At 36.0% G+C, this 15,828-nt stretch overlaps 1 protein-coding gene across 7 annotated transcripts in view; it reads right to left on the bottom strand.

Annotated features, from left to right (window-relative positions):
• Positions 1–1,950: 1,950 nt before the first annotated feature.
• The window catches only part of RESF1 (retroelement silencing factor 1), a 28,780-nt gene continuing 14,902 nt past the window's right edge, over positions 1,951–15,828 (bottom strand). For 4 of the 7 annotated variants that reach the window (XM_038577211.1, XM_038577216.1, XM_038577213.1 and 1 more), the window contains 3 exons: positions 6,489–11,509; positions 5,182–5,265; positions 1,951–2,679 (listed from right to left, as the gene is read on the bottom strand). In XM_038577211.1, coding sequence (XP_038433139.1) covers positions 2,507–2,679; positions 5,182–5,265; positions 6,489–11,451 — 5,220 coding nt within the window. In that variant the 5' untranslated portion in view covers positions 11,452–11,509 and the 3' untranslated portion in view covers positions 1,951–2,506. Of the gene's footprint in view, positions 2,680–5,181; positions 5,266–6,488; positions 11,510–13,012; positions 13,159–15,828 lie in introns of all 7 variants that reach the window. The other 3 variants (XM_038577212.1, XM_038577214.1, XM_038577217.1) reach the window with 2 other exon arrangements.

The raw sequence follows: 15,828 nt of genomic DNA, 5'->3' as shown, positions 1-15,828 counted from the left end.
GGAGCCCTGAGATGGAGTCTCATGTTGGGCTCACTCCATGGGGCCTGCTTCTTCCTCTGCCTATGTCTCTGCCTTTCTGTGTGTCTCTCATGAATAAATAAAATCTTAATAAAAAATTTATCAAAAAAAATCGATGAAAGATCTTTTTTCATTTTTGCAAATCTTTTAAGGTCTGACTTCATAGAACTCAGTTGAATTTATCTACTCGTGCATTCAGCCTGTTGTTGAGCTACATCTTGGTTCAAGTATATCATGAAAATCCATCTCACACACATAGATGGCTTTTTGTGTGGACAAGAGCATTCCTCCAGCTTTTCAGATAATCTATATATTCTTTTGATACACCAAAAGCTGAGTTTCCTAAAGGTTGATTCCAACATGGAAGCCTGATATGATGGATCTTTCTGCATTCTTCTATCGAAATCCATTAGTCTACCTGTCATGAGTAATCTCTTATCAACTTGCATTGTCATCAGAAAATACTAATTCATGAAGTTATGCAGATCTTCCAAGTGTTGACATACTTTAGCATACCTCAAAAATAATTACATACAGGGATGCCTAGCTGGCTGGCTGTAGAGCACATAGGAGTCTTGATCTCAGGGTCATGAATTCAAGCCCCACGTTGGATGTGGAGCCTACTCTAAAAAATTTTTTTTAATTACTTTAATATCTCCAATGAACTCAACAGAGATCTAGTAGTAGGATGCTAAAATTTGGTCTCAGATACAAGTTTTCCAAAATCCTAGTTTTGGAAAGCTCAAGTTTTATCACTGACAAATATTTTATTTTCCTTGAAACGTCAGGATGACATAGTTGAGAAAAATGTCAATAATTTCTTCAAATAAAAAATTATGTTCCAAGGGACCAATTCTGCAATGGCATTTGGACTATCATTGCTTGTGTATTTCGGCTTCAAAACCTTCTGAAATGTTTGAGAGTTTCCAGCAGTAAAGAATAATACAATGATCAATTATAATGACCATCACAGTTTGAAGCCATTGCCTTGACTGGTGCTATGGTGCCAGCTGTTTCCCCAACTATTGCTTTTCTAATTCAATCTTTTATTGACATGAAACCATCAATTATGCAAGATGAGCAAAGCAGCTTAGTATTTTGAGAAGCCCAGTCTGAAGTCTTCAAAGTTTTTAAACTTGTAACATAATATACAAAAAAGTTACTATCTTAAGCATTTTTAAGTGTACAGTTCAGTAGTGTTAAGAATATGCACATAATGGCAAAATTGAAACTGTATCCTCAAACTCCCTATTTCTCCCTACTCTCAAAAGTGTATTTTTAAAATATGAACTATACGTAGAACTTTGAGATTTTATGAAAATAACCAACACTTTTCTAGTCATTAAGTAAAACCCAGAAACATTTCACGTTCCATGTTTTCTTTTGCTCTTCTTCTGAGTGTAACCTGAAAATATTTACTTCTAACAGCTTAGTTAAAATTTCTTCTTAAAACACCCTTCTAGGGCAGCCCCGGTGGTGCAGAGGTTTGGCACCACCTGCAGCCTGAGGCGTGATCCTGGAGACCCGGGATCGAGTCCCACGTCGGGCTCCCTGCATGGAGCCTGCTTCTCCCTCTGCCTGTGTCTCTGCCTCTCTCTCTCTCTCTGTGTCTATGAATAAATAAAATCTGGGATCCCTGGGTGGCGCAGCAGTTTGGCGCCTGCCTTTGGCCCAGGGCGCGATCCTGGAGACCCGGGATCGAATCCCACGTCAGGCTCCCGGTGCATGGAGCCTGCTTCTCCCTCTGCCTATGTCTCTGCCTCTCTCTCTCTCTCTCTGTGACTATCATAAATAAATAAAAAATTAAAAAAAAAAAAATAAATAAATAAATAAATAAAATCTTAAAAAAATAAATAAATAAAATAAATAAAACACCCTTCTAAAATGTGTCCTGTTGTGAGGATAGAAAATCAAATACAGACCACTATGATATATTTATATATATTTTAAAAATAAATGTTTATTTCAAGTATGAAAAGTAATGTCTAAACATTATCCAAAAATTATGTCCAGCTTAACAAGTACAAAACAAGACTTCTGACAAAGTTTACAATTAGGTATAAAATACTTAAGAATATACTTTGACATTCACAGTGAGGGTTTTTAAAAAATAAGTTTTGCTAATAAGCTTTAGAAATAAACATATTTACAGTCCCAGCTAAAATAAGCAAGTACTTAACTGAGAACAGCCCTCCCTCAGGATGGATAGTTAGCATTTCAAAATAAACTGGTAAATATTGTTCAATAATGTCAAAATTCAATACCTTATGGTTTCCCTGACAAATACCGTCTATTTCTTATATCTGGTATGCACAGGTAAGATCCCCAAGCCCTATTAAATAACTTCAATGATTTACATAACTAAGTGGTAACTAAACTCTCTTGATATTTTATCATGGCAATTCCAAGCATTTCCAGCAATATATTCTGAACAGAAAATGGCAGAAATTTTCTGGTGTCAATTATAGAACCATCAAAAAAATTAGCCTCAGAATTGTTTTAAAGGACTGCTATCAAGGCTTCTGCTTCTCTTTTCCATATACATCCTTTTGTAGGTTTGAAACATTGCCTTTGAATCTTTTACTGGATTTTGTAGTGTCTCAAATCCATCTGCACCGAAGCTTCTCTTCGAGAGTCTTGAATTAGTCAAAACATTATTATCTAAGAAAACAGAAACTTTATTACTCAGTATTAGTGACTAATATATAATCAATTAAAATGAAGAAGGAAAACCTGCATTCTTTTTTGGGATACAATTTAGGACAAGGAGCTTGATAAATTATGGCTTTTAATCTTAGAATGGTAAATTATACACACAGGACATCTTGCCTCTCTTTTGGGAACTATTTTCTACTCTCATGCCATCTTCACAGTCCAGGGCTCTTCCATTCTACTTTTATTTGCAGATTATTATAAATGTGACCTTTTTAAAAAGCTATTTAAACTAGCAATATAAAGAGCACGAGCACAAGCTGGTTCCACTCAGTGAATGGAAAAGACTATTTTAATATTCTGGCCTTGCTACATATTAGGTATCCTAAGACATGTCTGTAGTTTTTGTTTGGTTAGACTATTTCAGTGTTGCATTAGTCTCATTATCTTTTTGATGGGTCCAATTTTCCTACTTCTTATATTTCTAGATGTACCTCTACATCTCAGTAGCCATTCCCCCTATTTACAATTCCCATGGTTTTCATTCCTGCTCTAGCCATTCCTTTCTGTATAATAATCTTGTTTTACCTTTTTCTAAGAAGTCAAGTATTCTGTCCTCTTGGTCCTTCAACTGTTTCAAATTCTTGTACGTCCTTGTTAGCATTCTTTTTGATGTCAGCAATACTGATAGCTAAGATGGGTCCCTAAGTCATTTTCCACTGAATTGTTACTTCCCTCTTCTCTGTACTTTACCCTGACTTGATATAGTTTCACATCTTGTTCCATCTACACTCCAACCTTTGCCACCAAATTTAGATGTATGATTATCTAAAAAGTTTCTTTGCATCTGTTTGGGAATTTATGACATTTGTTTTTGTTTCTCTTCACACTAATTCACATTGTCCACCCTTCATCTTGGTATTTGTTCACATTTTTCCTAAACCTTATCAGGCTTTTTTGGATTACAGGTGAACTTTATTTGCCTTTACTTTTTAATTGAAATAAAACTGACATACAGTGTTATATTAGTTTCAGGTACAACCCAGTGATTCAATCTTACACTTTTGACAGAGCTGTGACTCATATTTTGGCTTTTCTCTACCATACATCAGATCTCCTAGAGCTTGTGCCCCAACTTGTATTTTTTTTCATAGTGATTCTGAGTATTGAGGTTTATTCAACTTCAGCTTATTGCTCCTCCTATTTGTGGTTATCTTTAGAATTCTCATTTAGTTCACGCTTATCTTTGGTCAATCTGTACAGGCATCCGTATTTTCAGATTCAGGTCCCAACCATGCCTCTCACCTTCTCTGTGAGGTAAGGTGTCTACTATTTCCAAGGACCTTCCTTGCCTAATCTCCATGACCATTTCTATCTTTCTCATTTTTTTTTTTAATTCCTGTGTTCCACCCTTAGAAGTGTGTTCTCTACACTCAGGAGTCTTAAAATTCATTTTCCCCTCTTTCAACTGTTTTTCGGTTCTGATTAAGGGTGCATTTCTTCCTTCTTTGAGTCTTCTATTGAACTTAGTTTTTTCCTATATGCACCTTTAATACGTAAAACTCAATTTCTATAAGCCTATGTATTTAAGCTCTCTTCTCAATTTTGTCACACTCCTCCCTTTTAAGAAATGTGCTTCTTTATTGTTGCTCATGGTAAAATTCTGCTTCCTTCCATTCTCAAGGAATTCTAAACCCTTATCTTTACATATTCAGTTAACCAAACTAAGGTAAAACTCCTGAACTCTAGCTTCTAGTTCTCAATATGAAACCCTAAAAACAAAGTACATTCATTTCACTACTTAAATCAGATACTTGAAAGCTTTGCCTTTTCTGGTTGGCCCTTGGCCCAAAATCCTCCCCTATAAAAGAAAGAAATTTGAACTAGGAGGCTCCATCTTTCATCATCAAAATAACTCAGATTCCACACTTAATTAACTTTGAAAAGTGGGGATCTATTTCAAGTCCCTATTCAGTTACTAGTCATGGAATTTCAATAAAATGATCTAACCTCCCAGGGATAAAATAGAAACATCCTTGCCTATCTTGTTTTGACCAGGGGCTGGCAAACAGGACATGGCCTGTAGGCCAAGCCTAGCCTCTAGCCTGAGATGGTAAATAAAGTTTAATTGAAACATAGCCCATAAACATTCATTTATAATTATCTTCTCACTACAGTGTCAAGAGACAAGTATTTAAGAGAACTTACATTCCGAAAAACTTAATATTCACCATCTAGTCCTAGGGAGGGAGAAAAGTATGCCAACCCCTTACCCTACCTAACTCATGATGAGAAACATTTTCTTGCTAAGAGGAAATAGATCACTGTTTCCTTCTCCACAGCATGAGAAAAAATACCCCCAAAAAATCTTCCAACCACTCATACAAACACTGAATCACTTTAAAAACATGGATAAAAACCAAACCTCAGAATTGTTTAACTATAATTCAGCTTCTAGATGACCAAGTGCCCAATAGATAAAATAAAAATTTAAATAGATGATAATTTTACCTATTTCTTGTTTGGCTTCTGGCATCCTTTTCTCCTCAGTTGTACCTCTTAACCAGTCTTCTTTTGTACTTTTTATTCCTGTAACTATTTAAATATTCATTTTCAGAGCTCTAGAAATTGCTATTCATCTCTTTTAGTATTGTGAAGGAAAATCAGGTGAACGTAAAATAGACTTTGAAAGGTATTAAATATATTTATGTATAACACAAGTCTAAAAGAAGCCTGAAAAAAAATGTTTTCTTCCATTTCAAGTGCCTGAGTATCTCATAAATGAAAAATAAGTTGCTTTAAGTTTGTTTAAAAAAAAAAAAAAAAGTTTGTTTTCACCATGAAATTATGTCTCTCCCACTTAGGTTGAATATCAACAAATGTCAAGGTACTTAAGGGCACAGGAAACAGAAAGTCACTCCCATTGCCCCCAACTCCACTTTTAATGTTCTTGTTACACCCATGCCTCAGTTTCCAAAGATCTACTTCTATGGCCAAGTAAAATCACCAATGCTTTACAAAATGAATTATATACCCTATTTTATCATATCCCTATCTCCTTTCAAGAAAATGTACCTTAATTTACATCATAACTTTCTGTGCTCCAACAGATTCCATCTGAACAGCACAGGAGAAATTAAGATTGCCATTCAAATCCTTTAGTTTTCCAATCTCAATTTCTCAACATGTTATTATATATATAATATCCACAACCCCTAAACATTTCCTTACTATCACAAATCATTAGTCATCTATTTTCTTCTTTCTTTGCACTATGATGAGAATTCTATCATTCAGCCAACAGTAGCGCTTTAACTTTTCTGGTAACACAGTCGCCAACTATTTCAAAGATGACAATAAGTTTTATACATTTCCTTATGTATAAAAGTTTTCACTAATATATAATAATTATTCCCTCATATCTAGACTAAAATTTCAATTCACAGGGCTTTGAAATTACAAGTCCAAATGAGAATCAACAAAACACATGAAATAATGTAAAAACACTTTTCTAACTTAGCACAAAGAACGTTTTCCATAATATAGGCTTCTTGGTGAAAAAGGAAATCTTTGTATTTGGCAAATCCTAGAATTTTACATACCACTTGTCATCAATACAAATGGAGTACAATTTACAGGAAGAGGGCGATAAAACAAATAGTGCCCAATGAACCATTGATTTAGAAAAGCAAATACCAAGGAATGGCAAATGCATTTAAGTCTTTGCTAGCTACCCAGATGGCATAAGTAGTGCTAACCCACTGTTCACCTACAATGCTTTAGTGTTGGGAGACACCATCAAAAAAATCATACTAGACCTTGCACAGGGGCTTCTTCCTTCCTAGGACAAGGCTGCAGATCCTTCCAGTCATCAACAGAATTTGTATTCTTAATCAGGCCATCTGGACATAACTTAAATTCCAGCATGTTTGGTTTTTCTGTGGTATCTTTCACAGGTAAGAGGCTCTGAGGTTTATTTTCTGGTCTCTCTTTATTAAACTTCCTTGGTGAACTGTCTAATTTTGTGAGACAAATGCTCTCGTGCTCAGTGCATCTAAATGCAACTCTGTTCAGATACGTTTTCCTTTGATCCTTTGACTGGGGAGGCATTTGACTGAATTCCACTTCACTGTTTGAATTTTTGTCTAACTTGGTTTTATCAATCCACATTTTCTCAGGTTGATTTCCACCAACTATTCCCTTAGCATCCCTTGAAATGTATGCTTTAGACTCCTCTGAAGAGTCAGTCTTGAGGTTTTTACCATGGCTTGCACAAATATTTAATGATTCCTTACAAGTCTGTACACTGCTATTGTGTCTCTCATTTGATTTCTCCCAACTCCCTACTTGCGTGGAAAGTTTATTAGACTTCATGTATTGAGAATCACACTGTAAGTTTCTCACACAGCTTTTCTTTGATGCGTTGCTACCCATTGCTTCTTTGTGTTTCTGTCTTTGCAAATATTCCTTTGGTGTTAGAACTTTATTAATTTTAGATGAGTTACCCTTAGAGGCTGCGGATTTAACATTTGACATAGTCTTTTCTTTAACCCTGGCTCTTTCATTTGGGATTGACAAAATATTACATAATTTAAATGTTCCATCCCCATTTTTATTCTGCTCTTGTTTATCATATTTCTTCTTCTTTACTTTTGAATCAAGTATGCTCCCATCATCTAACTTCCTTTTATCCGAAACTTCTGTTCCAAAGCCACCTTTCAATCTTTTCTCTGAGGATACTGATTGTACCAAAGAACCATTTTTCATATGTAAATCTTTATTTTTATTTGTCAAGAAGCCTGCCTTTGTTTTTAGTGGGTGTGAGTTTTGTGCCATGAGCTTTTGGTGCAGACTCTCTTGAGAAAATTTTGTCATTTTATTACTGGTGTGAAAAGTTATCTCATGAAACTGCAGTTTTCCTTTTCTTTTGTGACTTTGCATGGAATCTAGTTTTTTATCACCTTTAGAAAAAAACTGACCTGATAATTCTTGTTCTGTCCTCAGTGATTTGTGTTTTGTTTTGGGCATTTCAGTTATATTTTTGCCTTGCTCTATTTCAGGAGAATGGTTTTTCTTATCTGGAAAAGTCAAAGGAATCTTCAGATTGTTATTTAGAGGACTCTCACATCCACGAGAGACATTTCTATCAGAAGTTCTTTCTCCTTCCTTACAACTTTTGATCTTCAAAGGTGAACACTGATTTTCCCCTTTGTCTTCTTTTGAAGCTGAGTTATTGATGCAATTATATTGACACTGGGGTACTCCTTCATAAACCATAGACAGCCACCCCAATGTATAGCAACCAACATCATCTTTCTCTGAATCCATTATATTATCATCAGTCTTTCCATCTGTATCTGCTTGTGGGTCACACGGACTCCCTTCTATTTTTATAGGCTCTTCTTTCTGATGTTCTGTCAACTTGTCAACCTCACAGAGTGGGTCGTCATGTTCAGGAAATAATTCTTTCATTTGCTCAGAGTTTAATACCGTAATCTGTATTTGTTCTGTTGAGTCCTTGAAGTCACAACCAGTTTGATCTTTTGAGATTTGGTTGGTTATCTGTTGGGCCACAGAACCTTCCTTTGTGTTCACAGCTTCAATACCATAGGGAAATTCTTTTAAAAGTTCTGACAGCTGATCGTGTAGGTATGAGAAAGATGCCTTATCATTGAGAATCTCACTTCTTGCAGGATCTTGGGCAGTATAATTGCAGGACGCATCACCTTCCTGAGGAATAGCAGACAATGAACATGTATCATTAGCTGTGCTTTCTTTTTTAGTGACATGTTCCACGTTGCTTTCCTCTAGAATTTCACTGTTGGCTTTAACATACTTCAAAGATAACGATTCTGGATGTTGTGGTGATTCTGCTGGTCCAGTTATTTTATGTGAAACATCTACACACAGTGAAAAATTACCATTTTGAAAACCAAAGTCTTTATTTTCAGTGAGGCTGTCTATTTGCTCTTTTTTACTAATCACTTGATGATTGGGTAGAGAAGATTTCTGTGGCTCAACCCTTTTCAAAGGAGGCAAGTTGAATATCTCTGCTATTTGGGAATTATAAGATGTATCACCTTCAACAAGAGAACAAATGTTGTCAATATGTAACATATCACCACTAACAATATCACTGTTCCTTGACTTATATGAGGCCTGCTGTTCACTCACAGAACAGTGGGGATCTGGTTCGGATTTGATATGATCTCCTTGATGGCTATTAGGTGTATCTTCTGAATTAGTCGATTCATTTTGATCTTCCTTCTGAACTGATGAGAACATCTTTGTATTTGTTGTGGTATCTGCTACTGGTTCATTAACATTAGCTTTCAACGCAGCAGTAACATTGGTATTTTCTGCCAACTGATTTTGTAAGCTACAAACACTGCCTTCTTTAATAACTGGATACAGTGTTTCAGGTACCGCTTCAGGTGTTACACCTTTGGCAGACAATGTTTTGACATCTGAAAGAATTAAGGGTGACACTACAGCAACCTGAAGTTCTGTTCCCTTTGTAACAGTTGCACTGGAAGACTCATAATTCTGTACTACTGTTGACAAAGATGTTTCTTGGGAAGTGTTTACCATCTTATTCTGAGAATTTCCTACAACTAAAAATGGACTCTTATCACAGGTTTCCACAGGCTTTGAAAATCCAACTGCTGTTCTGTTTTTTGCCTCATTATACTGTTTTTCTTCTGTAGGTTCTTTAGGTTGCTTTTTCCACAGAGAAAGACATGTTGCTAGCAATTCCATGGAAAAGTGATGGTCACTTTTAGAAGACATTCCACTCGAGGATTTCCGCTCAAGGCAAAAAGAGTTGTCTAAAACCTTGGTATTTATATTACAAGGACTTGGAGTTTCCATGGTTTTCAAATTCGTTTGGTTACCAGTGACTTGGGTATTTGAACTAATTTCAAAACTATGTGGTTTAGAGCCCTGAATAGTTTCACCAGTATTTTTAAATAATTTCTCCTGTAGTTTATCTCTACATGTAAGTAAACTGAGAATCAGCGTATTTTTATTTGGGTATTTTGAAACATATTCCTCAAAAGATGTAGACTGAGGAACAGAAGTTGTTTCAGAATTTGTTGGCACATTTGGTTCAACGTTGACATTTCCTGATGAAACCTGGGTGTTATTTAATGTTGTCTGGGTAATCTCAACAGTTGATGACTTTAAAGAAGTCCTAACTTTCATATCATTTAACTGGTCTGGCATTGGTAACTTTTCTGAATAGACAGAATTTCGTAAAGTAGAATTCACTTGGTTACAATTTCCCCAATTGAGGTCTTGAATGTTAGAATTCATTGTAGTGTGTGTTCTACTTGTTTCTTTTGCAGATTCCATTATGGTTGGTGGCTTATTCTCTGGAGTCAGTAGGGTTACCTGTGGCCCAGACTGGATTTGGACATTTTGTTTCACAGACAATTCAGAATTTGGAGCTAATTCATTGTAAGGGGTATCAGTTGTTTTAATACAACCTGCTGCCATCAAAAGATTTTTATTAATTTTAATTTTCCTTGCAAGTTCGGAAAACTTCTTTTTTATTTCTACTAATGTTTTAATATCCCTCACTAACTTCTCTTTTGTGGCATTTGTGTCCAGTATTTGATTTGAAGATAGATCACAAGAGTCTACGCTTCTCTCTTGATTATTCTGAGCAAGGGTCTGAACACCATCTATAGAAGATCTAACAGGTTCAGTAAAAGGCTGAGTGACATTAGTATTTATTTTCAAGTTACAGGAATTTCCAACTGTGCTGACATTTTCATTAAGGCTTTGCCAATGCTGTTGAAAGTTTCTAGGAAAGTCTCTCCTCATTTCAGGTAAGTGCATTTCTTGACTCTGAGAAACACCCAGAGAAGTCTGTTTAATAACATGCTGAGTACTTTGAAAAGGCTGGCTTACATATCTACAGTCAGAAGGCGGAGGAAGTGGTCTTTTGTCAGTATGAGTAACTGCACATTGATAGGACTGTATACTTGCAGTCTGCTTTGACTGTAAAGTCCGTGGAGAATCTGGAGGGTGACTATTTTTCATCTGCAATGATGTAGATGGCATAGGATTTTGTTTCTGATGAGTGGGATCTTGCAAAAAGCTTTGTGACGGGTAATTGTATTGCTTTGGAAGTGATCTGTAATCTGGGTAAGTCAGTCCACTGGATGTATACTGTTGTGCCCAATCAGCCTGTCGTTCTGATAAAGATGGGTTAAGTCTTGGGGCTCCTTGATAAGTTACAGGAACTCTTGCAGAATTAGGAGGGATCATTTGTAGTTGCATAGAATAGGAATCTGATGATACAAATTGATTCTGTAGTGCATGTAAATTAGGTGTATTAGTTCCAAAACCAGTTTGATGGGACACAGTTGCCCCTGTATGAGAAAGCATAGAATTCCTCATTTGAGAGTTCAACCATATATTTTGTGTAACTCCTGAAGACATTTGCAAATTGTGATTTAGTTGTTTGGATCCTTTAACATTTGCATATGTGATTCCTTCTACTGAAGTTTGTGAGGCCACAACTGTCCCATTATGCATATCAGGAATAGGGATTTGCTGAGGAGCTGGATAATTTCTGATGTTTAGCAGTGGCTGTGAAACTGTATTTGAATTACCAAGAAACATACATGCTTCTTGGTTACTTCCAGGATAGTTTAAAGAACTTTGAGATGTTGTATTAAGTGTATTTATTAAAGCCTGCTCCAAAAAAGATGACTGCTTTTTAGGATACTGTGGTGGTAAGGTGACATTCTCTGGTTTTACATTCCAATTCATTGTTGATTTGATGTAGTAGCAGTGTATTAAAAGTCAGTTGTTCTGAATGTCAGGAAATCTGTAGGAAATAAGGAACTTTTATTAAAAATTTATCTACATAAAACTTCCCAAGAAAATTAGTTTACCTTGATACCAATGCTATGTCTATCATAATTCCAGAAACCTCAGATCAAAGCTTCATCTTTAATTTGGGGAAGAGAAACAAAAGAGCAAAGGAGGATATAATAAATACAGCAAATATAAAAAAAAAATTGTCTAGGGTGTTTTACAGGCATTCATTCTACATAAAAGTATTTTGTTTGTTACACTGAAGTGGCAACTACTTTCTGCTTTTATTTATTCTAACAGGCTCTTTATTATGAGTAACCCATGCTCACTGAAACAAAACGAACAAGTCAAACACATGGTAAAAAGTCCTTTTTGTCTATTCCCATTGTCTAACTCCCTAAGGGTGTCTACTGCTACCTTCCCTTTCAGAAAACTTTATACATAAAAAGCAAACACATGGAGAAAACCCTGTCTTTTTGTCTGATTTTCATTACTGTATCTAGGATACCTTATCATTGCACTACAAATATATTCATTGGGGATCCCTGGGTGGCGCAGCAGTTTAGTGCCTGCCTTTGGCCCAGGGCGCAGTCCTGGAGACCCGGGATCGAATCCCACGTCGGGCTCCCGGTGCATGGAGCCTGCTTCTCCCTCTGCCTGTGTCTCTGCCTCTCTCTCTCTCTCTCTGTGTGACTATCATGTAAAAAAAAAAAAAAAAATATATATATATATATATATATATTCATTGTCTGCATAACATTAGTTTCTCTGTATATCATCATTCAACCAGTCCTCTATTCACTTTCTTATGTTTCTTCTATTTGGTTTTCTTAAGTTTTTGTGCTTATAAACTATCCTAAACTAAGCATTCTTATATTTATGCTTTTATGTTTGTGCCTGTTTCTGGAAATTCCTAGAAGTGAAATCAATGTGTCAAAGAACATTAAAATTATTTACATCAACAGTGACAAATTGCCTTCCAAAATGGTTAATTTGTACTGACCAACAGTATATTGCTAAATCTAAAAATGGTCAAATCTATAACCACAGCACATGAACACAGATTTTTTTTCTTCTTCTTTTAAGTTTAGCCAGTCCAATTTATTCCAGAAAGTGCTTAATTGTCCAAACTTTGAAGGTAAGATATTATGGCACAGTCTCAGAAAATAATGGAATTTGGCACAAGATGTTTTTGCCATTTTTGGTAGGCAATTATTATTTTTTAAGATTTTATTTATTCATTCATGAACACAGATTAAAATAACAAAATTAAACAAATGTAAAGTAAGCATATTAACAGTACACCCCAAATGCAGAATACACATTCTTTCCAAACACACATGGAATTTTTACCAATATGACCATCTAGCTGAGCCAGAAGTAAATCTCAATTTTCAAAGTATTAAAGTAATTCAGATTAATTTATAATGGAATCAATCTAGAAATTACAGGGAAAAAAGTAACTAGGAAATTGCCAAATAATTGAAAAATAAGGAATGTACTTTATACTTACATTACAAAGAGAAAAAGTGCTCTCTGGTGCCTCTTCCTCTACACCAGTCTTACTGGATCAAGCCTCACCCTTATGACATCATTTAACTTTAATTGCCTCCCTAAAGGCCCATCTCCAAATAGTTACATTAGGGGTTAGGCTTCAACCTAGGAATAGGTGAAGAGGGACATGCAATTCAGTCCATAACATGCTCTTATACTCATGTTTACTTAACCCTTGAGGATAATTCGTAATATATTTTAAAAAGAAGACTAAGGGGGGGATCTGGTTGATGCAGTTGGTAGAGCATATGATTCTTGATCTCAAGGTTGTGAGTCTGAACTCCACCTTGGGTGTAGAGATTACTTAAAATCTTTTAAAAATTAGTTATTGATATAAAATAAAAATTAGGGATCCCCGGGTGGCGCAGCGGTTTAGCGCCTGCCTTTGGCCCAGGGCGCGATCCTGGAGACCCGGGATCGAATCCCACGTCGGGCTCCCTGCATGGAGCCTGCTTCTTCCTCTGCCTGTGTCTCTGCCCCTCTCTCTCTCTGTGTGACTATCATAAATAAATAAAAATTTTAAAAAATAAAATAAAATAAAAATTAGACTGGGACATGAACTCCACATTTATCATAATAAGCTAACCTAAGAAAAGAAATGATGAGAGTGAAAATAAAATAATGAACAAAAATGTAGAGATTCAACAAGTCACAAGGTAATTCTTTAAAAAAGAATATTAAAAAAAGAATAAAAATCAATAAGCCTCTAACAATACTGATCATGACATTTTAAAAGTGCAATAGGGCAGCCCAGGTGGCTCAGCGGTTTAGCAGCACCTTCAGCCCAGGGTGTGATCCTGGAGACCCGGGATTGAGTCCCACGTCAGACTCCCTGCATGGAGCCTGCTTCTCCTTCTGCCTGTGTCTCTTGCCCCCCCCCCCCCCGTGTCTCATGAATAAATAAATAAAATCTTTTTTAAAAAATGCTTAAAAAATAAAAATAAAAGTGCAATACTGGGGGTGAGGGGGTGCCCCTGGGCGGCTCAGTTGGTTAAGTGGTAAACTCTTGTTTTTGGCTCTGAGTCAGGCTCCATGCTCAGCCAGGAAGTCTACTTGTGGAATTCTCTCTCCTTCTACGTGTTTGCCTGCTTGCGAGCACACTCTCACTTTATCTCTAAAATCAATCTTTTTTTAAAAAGTGCAATATTGGCAATAGAGACTACTACTAGACCCTATAGATGTTAAAAATACTAAGTATTTATTTTGAATAATTTTATTCCAATACATTTCAAATTTAGAAGAATAGAGAAATTCTTCGAAAAATACACCTAACCAGGATTGACATGGTAACAATACCATTTAAGTACCAATTAATTGATAATCAAGTCTCTTTTCACAAAGAAAATGCCAGACCAATACGGCTTTGCTGGAGTATGCTAACAATCTATGAAAGAAATAATCTAATATGAAAAAAGATAAAAAAGAGAACACTTTAGAGCTCATTCATTGAGGCTGTCATCCAAAAGCCAGAAAGAAGGAAAATTAGAAGCCAATTTTTTGCAGAAACGTAAAAACAAAAATCCTAAACAAAATGTAAGCAAACCAAATGTGGTGACATGAAAATGATAACCTATCATGATCAAATTAGGATTATTTCAGAAATACAAGATTTGTCATTTGAAAATTAACCAAATAACAATAATTTTTAAAATCCTAAATTCAACAGATGCAAGAACTTTTCAAAAAATTCACATTCATTAGAACAGTTTTATCAAACAACACAAATTTCCTTAATTTTGATAAATGTTAGCTTTAAACATTTAGACTGACAATAAAACAAATACACCACTATTGTCCCTTCTATTAATCACTGTATTGGAGATCCTGGAAAGTATAAGAATTGGGAAGGAAAACATAAAATGGATATTCACAGATGTAATAGATGTAATAGAGAAAATCCAAAACAATCTATAGATCTTTAAGACTTACTAAATTATGGGTCATAGTGTTCTCACTAAGAAGAAAAACAAGATTGAAAAGATTGAAGAAGGCATATATCCATCTGAATTAAAAACAGATCCCAGAAAAACGGAGTGGGAAGAAATCAGAGAGAAAAATCATAAGAGACTCTTAACTATATGAAACAAACTCAGGGGTGCTGGAAGGAGGGGACAGGGGTGATGGGGTAACTGGGTGATGGGCATTAAGGAGGGCACCTGATGTGACGAGCACTGGGTGTTATATGCAACTGTGAATCACTAAACTCTACGTCTGAAACTAATGACACAGTATATGCTGGCTAAGGGAATTTTTTTTTAAGATTTTTTATTTATTTATTCATGAGACAGAGAGAGACGGGGGGGGGGGGGGGGGGGAGCAGAGATGCAGGCAGAGGGAGAAGTAGGCTCCATGCAGGGAGCCCGATGTGGGACTTGATCCTGGGACTCCAGGATCACGCCCTGAGCCGAAGGCAGACGGCAAACCACTGAGCCACCCAGGGATCCCCTGGCTAACAGAATTTAAATAAAAATTAAAAAACAAACAAAAAGATCCTAGGAAGAGACATCTCTGTATTCCTCACATGCCTTCTCCCAGGAAAGCTCCTTAATAATGGCTGGCTGTCAGTAGAGCATGCAACTCCTGACCTTAGGGTCATGAGTTTGAGTCCCAGGTTGGGGACAGAGTTTACTCAAAAAAAAAAAAAAAAACAACAAAAAAACAAAAAAAAAAACTGGCTGATCAGGCACAGGCGTAATACAAAGCAGCACTTCTAGAGTTAATGATGCCTAATAAGTTTCCCTTAGTTTTTATGCATACTTAGGGTGGGAGGCTGTT

The sequence above is a fragment of the Canis lupus genome, chromosome 27 (assembly GCF_011100685.1).
Source record: "Canis lupus familiaris isolate Mischka breed German Shepherd chromosome 27, alternate assembly UU_Cfam_GSD_1.0, whole genome shotgun sequence".
In the NCBI taxonomy this organism is placed as follows: domain Eukaryota; kingdom Metazoa; phylum Chordata; class Mammalia; order Carnivora; family Canidae; genus Canis; species Canis lupus.
The sequence above is the reverse complement of the archived record's forward strand: the minus strand, read 5'-3'. Positions and strand labels throughout refer to the sequence as shown.